The sequence below is a fragment of the Loa loa genome (genome assembly GCF_000183805.2).
Source record: "Loa loa unplaced genomic scaffold supercont3.31, whole genome shotgun sequence".
NCBI lineage: Eukaryota > Metazoa > Nematoda > Chromadorea > Rhabditida > Onchocercidae > Loa > Loa loa.
The window spans coordinates 24,527-33,582 of NW_018108211.1; the positions used below are offsets into that span (position 1 = coordinate 24,527).

A 9,056-nucleotide genomic window follows, 5' to 3' on the forward strand; every position below is an offset into this window, starting at 1 on the left:
ACCACTTTCTGATCGCTAGCATCTGATTTTACCTAACATGTTCATTTTCTGTAGTGTTGTGATTGTCGTGGAAGTCGTTTTTATCGAAGATATGCTGTTGGTTGGCACCGATGAATAATTTGTGTGGGAAGCTTCTTTGTTTAGGAATAATTATTCTTAGATGTAATAAAGCAGGTGTCGACGGATAATACAGGTAAAGTCGCTCACTGGGTTTGTAGGTCCTAGCAGGAATATTTTTTGAAAAGAATTCGGAAGCGATATTCGACAAGGGGCAATAACAATGCGACTGGTCAAAAGGTCATTTTCTATAGTGTTGTTGTTGTTGTCATAAAAGTTGCTTTGTCGAACAAGTTGTGTTGTTGATTGACACCGACGAATCAAAGTATTTCTACATGGAGCCACAAACCAGTTCCTGTTCATAGAGTGAGAATGGTTATAATATTCCCATAAAGCATGTATTACCTTTTGATAGATCGGAAGAAAGTTACAATAGAGGAGATCTCTGTTGATTATAGTAATTTGGCATGGGAATATAAGCTTGGTTAATATATTGGATCATCTTCAAAAAAGGAACGCTGTCAGCATCACAAAGGGCTTTGTGTTGACAATCCAGATATTGCGGTTAAAATAATAGAGATAAAAAATTTTAACATTGCAAGTAAACTTATCAATTTAAAAGATGGAAGTTGGACAAACGATTCATTACATTAAGATCGGAACATTTACATTACTTTTCCTTATGCAGTGAGTTAATCATTTAAAAATATTAAAATTAAAAAACTCTTATAGATCATATCCATATCGTTGTTTTTCCTTAAAATCCTCAAATCTTCCTTGAAATATTATTTAGATAGGTAAGAACTAATTTCAAATCGGGAAACTATGGAAGCCCTGGTCTGTGTAAGTTCTGTTGTTTAGTTCTCTATGCATGTATACAGTTTTGAGCCAACTTCAGGGTTACCTATACATCCCGATTATGCTCCGTATTTTGCTTTTATTAATAATGGACAGTATACGGCTGGTTCACAGGGGAAATCATCACATGCTATTTATTGTTATTTCCTCAACGTTGGTATCTCCATCATACAGTACTACAATTTCAAAATTGAGGTATACCTGCGGGGATAATTTTAGATATTTCTCATCAGACTTTAGTGAGCCTGTTTGCGCTGTATTCGGCAATTCAATCCTTTTATTTTTGTTTAAATTTTTGAATAATTCTAGCGTATGGAAGGAAACAATGCTAGTGGTGGGTCAAATGATGGTATTCTGCTGGCGCTTCATCGAAATGAGTCTCTCGAATATAATCCTACGCCTCATTTCTTCCCTGCTCACATCAAGCTAGTAACATTACATTATATTTGTAACTTTACAAGACTTTAATATTCATTACTTCAATATGAGTAATTCTAATATATTTTAGGGTATTGGATGAATTGAAGCAGTGCGTATGCTCCTATTATCACTGGATTGTGTTGTTGCTCGTGCTATCAGATGGGATACGTCTCTCATCGCCAGTCTTTTTATCAGCGGTTCTTATTATCCTTGCATTTATTAATCTTTGGCGTGGTGCTGACCTTTACCTTTCACATCCAACTGTTTTTATTCGGAAGTGGCGTTTAATAACAATTTATCTTCTTGCTGCAGTTTTCCTACGTATCGTGGCATTGGTATGATTATTTTTTAATTACATTAAAATCCAAACTACTGTCCTTTTAAAAAGAGCATTTCTCATCTTTATATTAAACGTTGATAATTTAATGATTTTTATTGGCCATTCTAATGACGGCATTTATGTCACTATCAATGTCGATCATCACCAAATTTCTCGGAAGCATTTTTGGATACTTACTGATTGCAAACTTATGTATTAATTATCTGACTACCTTTCCCGGTGATTTATCTTCCGTAGCACTAATGTACAATGGCAACTAGCTTTCTGGGAAAGACATAAAGTTCATGTCGTCAAATTATTTCGCATCGCTAGGTGCTATCCAAAAAAATCACTTGAGAAACTATAAAAAACATAATGTACTTATGTGGAGAAAGTACTTTTTAGGACCGGTTAATTAAATCTACTGTATGGTCCGGTGATATTAGTAACTAAAAAGGAATTGAATATGCTAATGATGTCTTAATTTTTCCAATTTTAGTTAGTATTAAACAGTGACAATTGTTTTCAGATTGGTGATGGGTTAGTAGGTCATTTTTTAATACATGACAAAGCAAAACATTCAATCAGTTATACGTCGTTTCACGTGATGTTATCTTATTTTTCAAATTCTTCCGAGGATACTAGTATATCTTTTCTGTTCCTTCTTACACTAGCTAAGTAAATGAGTTAAACAGTAGTCTGTAGACAAAAGTAGGATATGTGAGAACTTGATAGCAAATCAGTTCAGAAGATGTTTCCCGAAATAATTGTACGCAAAGAATTGGATCATCAGTGATTGTCTGATTGTCTCAGTTTTTTGTTTTTTTTTTTTTTTAACAGTAATTCATTTTTTACTGTATCATGAAATTCTCTTTCACTTTTCCCAGTAACTTCCTTACAGTTTTTTAAGCTTAAAATATTTTTGTGAAAAATTAATTCTTTCAGCACCATATGGAGAATTAAGTACAGATAGCTTTCTGTTTGATGTGGTGACCTTCGCAGCTCTTCTACTCCAACTTCGTTTGATTAGCAGTTGGTATGTAATTTTTTTGTTGTAGTTTGTTTGTGACACAACAATTCTTCCATGCTACAATTAAACGTCACCAAAGTTTTATGACCAAAAGAAGTAGAATGTAGTGATTATAGGCACTTTCAACGGACCGTCATTGATATAAGAGCTGATCGAATTGTATGTTACAGGTAAGTTTTCAGAGTTTCTAAATCCGTTACAAGGTTCTGTTTCTTCATTGGTCATTATTTTTAAAAGAAGTGTAAGATAAGCAGTCACTTGAATCTCTCTGAAATACATCAAGATTGTTGGTTGACATCGGATTTCAACTACTGCTTGCAAATTAGAAGTCAAAACAGCATTTCAGAGGTGTGGTTCTTCAAACACAGTTAATTTACAAAGCGATGACCTATCATCAGCAACAAGATCGCCGTCGCTTGGCGAAAATAAAACGTACAGTAGGAGCAGTAGTGAAGCTCAATCTACCCTTTGGGGAATGGTTTGTTGAGTGTAAGTTTTACCGCTAAGATTGCTCAGCCATTTCAACTGATGACATATCTGTACTGATGGTATAGTATTTGACAATCGCCGCTTATGATACACAGAAATGTTTATTGAAAAGTTCTTTTGAATTTTCTCGTAAAGTTAAATGTTAAATTAGGTTTTTTCCAATCAAGAAAATAAATCTTGGTCCGAAAAAACTTCTAGAGAGATGACTAACTATAATCACTGATCAGATACATTTTCGTTCGTAATTAGTTGGTAGAATGAGTACAATCCAATTTCCCCGGCTATCGAAGTACTTGAAAGACAAAGTCGGAGAGATGCGATGATTTGAAAAAATCCAAACTATTTTCTGATATTTCAGCAATACGTGGATGGAACGAGAATTTATTGCATACGGTGGATTCGGCAAAGGGAAATATGAAGGAAACAACGTTTGACAGTCATTCGTAATGCTTATTTTCATTCTTCAATTTCATTCATGCAGTTTATACGAAGTGAGTTAGTAGTGACTGACGAATTTCTTATGAATGAATCAATAATCCTGCAGTTTACCATTAATGTCATTTTAAAATATTTTTCCTCCTGAAATTACATCAAAATTGACAGATTCTGGCAGTGACTTAGAACTTCGGTTAAACAACAAGCCATTAACTCTTTTACGAACCAAAAAGTCTCACTCCGATAATGTTCATTATGAAAGCAGAATTTTCATTTTGTGACCCCTCCATCTCACACTCATTATTTAACCTAAAGAAAACAAGAAATTACTGTTGTGTGTGAGCTTACTGTATCTTCTTCGATGGCGACTTTTTGACCAAAAGAATTCTCTGCCGCTACTTGTTTTAGTTTCAGGTCTAGGTCAGAAATGAAAACTGGCCAAGATGGTAGGGTAAAAGAGAGCAATAAAGTACAGGTTAATACTTTTGCCAAGAAGTTAAATTTTTCAGTTTGAAGAATTTGTTGCTGAAATTAATCCAAGTTGAGTGTATTTTCACAATAGCAAGGATGTGACACTTGTTGGGCACTGTCAAAACATTTTAATTTCTTTTCACTGTTGTTTTTTCAGACTCCATACATTACGATCTCATTTTTGTTCTCTACATGTGCACTTTGGTTGGCCCGTAAAACACTTAGCTATCGCTACATTCGCTTTGTTATCAATGAAGAAAAGAGACTGCTATTAGAGAAACTCCCAAAGGCATCTTTAATTTGTAGGAATAGAAAATATTTGATGCAGATATTGTAGGAGGGAATCAAAGAATGATGATGAAGTTACTTTCTGAAAGGGAATTTCTTTTGATCGGTTCTTCATTGGCTTTGAAAATTTGTTCAGGATTTTTATCTTATCATTTCAGGAATTAAGTTTGGCTTCACAAAATTCCTTGCGTAAACTTGAGAAATGCAATCTAGGAAATGAAATCTGTTTGGTTACCAGCTCTAGAGATATTATCAAGTAGTTTTTTATTTCTTATTAAAGATTATTATTCTGTATTAATAAATACGTTGATGTTGTGATAGCAATATGCTGTAGTTCGTGGTATATTAGCATGTGGAACACTCGGGAAGTTATAATTAACACTTAATGTGGCGATTAATTCATGGAGTTTTGTTTCAGTTTTTGAGTTAAAATTGAGCTATTGCCACCCAGCATACAATATTAGTTTGCTTACTGTCAAGTTTCACATCTTTTTATGCTAAATATTAAATTAAAGAAGACTTACAGGTATATGAATGAAGTGCATTATCGTTGGTTGAGGTTACCATTAGTGTGGCGTCTACTGGATGCAATTGGAACATTTTGGGTTTGTAATACGGCTTTGTTGTGCTATCTGGTAATTATTGTTGCTCATGGTCAGGCTGCCTGCTTACTTACATTCCCACTTACAATCCTAGTTTTTTTTTGGGGAGCTATCACTGAACGAAAGCATCGTCTACTTTGGACTATTACAATTTTTTATGTACAGGTGATGATGATATATTGTAATTTCAAATTTTTGTAATGTTTTACTTTAAGCTTCTTTAATTCAACACGTCATTTCTTCATATTACACTAGAACGAATAAGATGAAAGTTTCAGCTGAATTTTGACTAGGAGAAGATAGTAATAGTTGCAGATAATGATAATAGTATCACTTTGTTTCAAATATACCTCCCTACCATGGGTATGCAAGGAATGGATGAAATGTGGTAAATGGAGTATGGTGATGATTGGACGATTCGTCGGTATCGCTGACGAACCGATATCTGTGGCTATATTTGTTTTCCTCGTCCTTGCACTCTTCACTCATCGTCATAATATGAGGGCAAGCTGTTTTCTTGCTCTTTGTATAAAATATCCGAATTACTTTCTTAACAATGCTTATTTTTAATAAATATAAATTACTGAAACAAGAAAAGGAATTTGGGTGTCTTTTCTTCGGTATTGTCCGGTAACTCTAATAACATTTCTATCAATCCATTTTTATCTTTGTTTGCTGGTGGAAAACGTTCATGGTTATGGTTTCAGCGAAATGGTTTTTGGTATGCATCGAGTAGGCAGCTACTGCGGAATGAAGGTTTAATCTTGTTGTGTTTCCTAATGAATGAGAAGGAAGATGGGAGCTCTACTCAGCGTTGAAATGTTGTCGTTTTAGTTTACTACAGTATCTGTTTTCATTTACTTCAGCTTCAAAAACATGCAAAATTTCGGTTGATCAGAAAAAAATCACGCTAAAGTAAGCCGTGCTGACGTTTTTTATTTGAAAGATGTTTAGAATAGATAGTTCCTTATCATAACAGAATTACTCTATCCAGAAACTACCTTAAGTGTTTCAATACTAGTCAGTAAATAAGCAAAGACCTAGAGTTAAGAAAATGGATGGGAAAAATGCAAAAAAAAAAATTTTCATCACACATATTAATGTAAAAAATACCGTGGATGTTTGATATACTGATATATGTGATGAAAAATGCGAAGTGCGAAAAAGCGTTTTCGTCATGATAGCTGTAATTCAGACTATAAGAAGTGTTGCTTATGGTCAGTATTATTGGATATCTTAAGATTACGGCAGCGTTCTCCTTCCAACTATTATCCGTGGATGATTTTATCTGATTTACTTGCTCTTATCACGATGATTATTAATTTCTCCAATTTCGATTTGGCACGACGAGATGCATTCACATTATTGGAGAGTAAAAGTAGCTTGCTACCGGATACATTTGTTTACTATTTTATGGCAAGCCTTAGCATGGTAGGATCAAAAAACTAGTAATTTCGATTTTTAAACTTTGCGTAATGATACACCTTATATGCGATGATTATGAAATGATTTGCATGGCACTAGCTTTTTTGATTTGCCTTCTGGCATGAGTTCGAATTTTAAGTTTATGGGGAATTTAATAACTAACCGCGTATTCTAACAAGTTATGATTAGTCTAACTTCGAGTAAGGTTTTGTGATTACCCAGGCTTGAATGCGTTGTACAATCTTCTTCCGTATATTGAACTTTTCCTTATCATAACTCCAGTCCTATAATGCGATCGAGTAGAGGCCCATATACATCCGTTCCATTTATAAAGTCGAAAATCAAAGTGAAATACAGATTAATTATTCCTTTACGTAGAACATTCGAATTATGCACGCTCTATTTTCCAAAGATTTCTGATCAGATTCCTCATCCATCCTTAAAAATACTTTTTTAACGCTTGAAGTATACATCACAGGGTATGAAATGTTCAATTAAATGTATCATTGATATTGTTATTATTTATCAATCTTGAATGATGCATTCAATAGTAATTTTCTCCAATTTTTTTGATTTTTTAGATCATACTTGATCGAATAATTTACCTCAAGCGAGCAATACGAATGAAATTTGTATATTTGGTGATTGAAGTTATCGGAATTCATGTTTACATCCTTACAATATTATTAATTTCACCACAAACGTGAAGTTTTGCAATTTATTAATGAAGCTGTATGAATGCTTGAATCATTTCACCGTCTTGAAGTTTGATCTTAGATTTTATGCAAGACCTTTGACCACTTATTACTCAGTATTCCCTTATCTTTCATTTGTCTGTCACAATCTGTTATGTTCCTAATCCCAACTAATTCTGTATATTTTCCGCCTTCATGTGGTTTTCCTTTACGCATGTCATTCATTCGCAATGCGGTTACAGCGATGAGAATCGTCGGATGACCATCGGTCTATTTATTTGGTACATAGCTCGTGGTATACACATGCTTTCAAGTGCGTTTCAAGTGCGAGATGGCTATCCAAAATTTATCGTTGGTGATGTGATGATGAAATCCAATCCAGTAAGCTGGGCTTTATACGTCGGGTTTGTTTCATATTATTTATTAAGTATCAAGGCAGATGTTAGTAATTAATCAGTACATCACTTAGCTGTACTAGGCATTAACATGAAGAATCTGTCATCTTATAAGATATCGTCCCATAACCTCGGCTTTCCATCTTTTTCCTACGAAAAAGATTGTTAACAAAATAGTTTTCTCTTAATCATTTGTCTTTATGTTCTAAGGCGCTTTTCCATTAACCAGATGTTGCTCACCCATATTTCTTGAAAATGAGGAAGTTAGACTGTGGGGTAAGTTTTTGTGATATTTTTGAAATATGTTAAATTACAGTACTGTGAGGAATATTCTGCTTACCCGTTTTAAAGATATTGTGTCAAATCCATATGCAGGTATCTTCTTCTCTCCTAAGTCATATAGTTTGCATCAGTGAGAAATTTGGATCATATCTTTTGAAGATATTTTTACACCGTCCCAGTCTTTGAAATAGCGACAATTCTTGATTGGACATTTACATCAACAACCTTAACTCTGTTGGATTTCTATATCTTGAAGACAATTAATTATTATTTATATTTCATCAAAGGCATGCGAAAGCTGGAAGCGGTTTGTTCATTTTTCTTTTTCTTCATTTCTATATTAGTTGATATTAAATCGTATATTACTTTACATACTACTAAATTACATGTTTGTATTGTTGTTTTGCTGTTTCACAAGTTAACTTTATCTGAAACAGTTCCTTTTCGTGTTTAATAATTTTATCAAATTTCACCAAGGAATTCCTGTAATCCGTTGCATTCATTTCGGATGATAGTACCATTGCAAGCCAAATCGACCTATCGAAAAATACCTTTAGTGCTAGTATCAAATTTTTCCATCCGGTGCATTGTCTGGTTAAACAATTCCTTAGTTCGAATTCCTCGTTTCTTCACAGCAGTACTTTTTTGGCATGAAATTCCTTGAGACAATCATTATCCAGCTATGATCATTGTTGCTGCTTAATCTTATTGCAGCATCAGGCGTAAATTCTAGATTTCTACGTAGATGGATATACAGGAGATACTATTTGTTCCATCTTTAGGCTGTGCACTGCCATATTCGAATGCTAGTCATACGGTGTAGTAATTTGAACACTGGCTTATAAACATTTTGCTAAAATAAATTTCAGAGGGAATTATTTTCAGTTCTACCCAAGAAAGCGGGCAGAACTAACTTCAGTTCCAGTTAAGGTATTCTTGGGTGGAGGAATACTCTTTGCAGTATTTGTCATTCTTGTTATGTTAATTCTGTTCATATCTGAAAATGTGAGTGTTTTTTTCCTGTGGTGAGAATAGCAGATTCCGTTTAAAAAAGTATCAAATTAAGCGATTTCAAATTGTTAAAGATGTTCAATCAATCAAATATTTTTCATCACTTCCTTGCGTGATTTAAGTGACAAAGTTGCTGCGAGCATATTTAGAGATTTAATAAGTTTGATCTGAAAGACAAAAATGATTTCTTGCAAGTTTCGCTCGCCGATATCCATGCTCATTGTTCGCCTTTCAGTGTTCCAATTGAAAACTGTTTAATTTGGTTGTGTTTATTATTAA

The 9,056-nt window shown here is 33.8% G+C and overlaps 4 protein-coding genes across 4 annotated transcripts in view; all 4 read left to right on the top strand.

The window, feature by feature from the left end:
- Positions 1-679: 679 nt before the first annotated feature.
- LOAG_10125 (hypothetical protein) lies at positions 680-1,676 on the top strand (the record flags this gene model as incomplete). The annotated part of the gene is made up of 4 exons (XM_020448096.1): positions 680-744; positions 939-1,110; positions 1,225-1,344; positions 1,443-1,676. The coding sequence occupies 4 exons, from the start codon at positions 680-682 to the stop codon at positions 1,674-1,676; spliced, it is 591 nt and encodes a 196-aa protein (XP_020301731.1).
- A 514-nt stretch (positions 1,677-2,190) lies between these two features.
- On the top strand, positions 2,191-3,620 carry LOAG_10127 (hypothetical protein; the record flags this gene model as incomplete). Its single annotated transcript, XM_003145655.1, has 5 exons — positions 2,191-2,194; positions 2,600-2,690; positions 2,801-2,854; positions 3,031-3,173; positions 3,532-3,620. 5 exons carry the CDS (start codon positions 2,191-2,193, stop codon positions 3,618-3,620), a joined length of 381 nt encoding a protein of 126 aa, XP_003145703.1.
- A 415-nt stretch (positions 3,621-4,035) lies between these two features.
- Positions 4,036-5,134, top strand: LOAG_10128 (hypothetical protein; the record flags this gene model as incomplete). The annotated part of the gene is made up of 3 exons (XM_003145656.1): positions 4,036-4,083; positions 4,526-4,623; positions 4,894-5,134. Coding segments are annotated over 3 exons (387 nt in total), but the record flags the coding sequence as incomplete, so codon positions are not given.
- Positions 5,135-8,711: 3,577 nt separating this feature from the next.
- LOAG_04040 (hypothetical protein) overlaps positions 8,712-9,056 on the top strand; it is a gene marked incomplete at its 3' end in the record, with an annotated part of 8,935 nt that continues 8,590 nt past the window's right edge. The window contains exon 1 of the mRNA XM_020446492.1: positions 8,712-8,771. Within this exon, the coding sequence (XP_020303175.1) occupies positions 8,745-8,771 (27 nt within the window). The 5' untranslated portion in view covers positions 8,712-8,744. The remainder of the gene's footprint in view (positions 8,772-9,056) is intronic.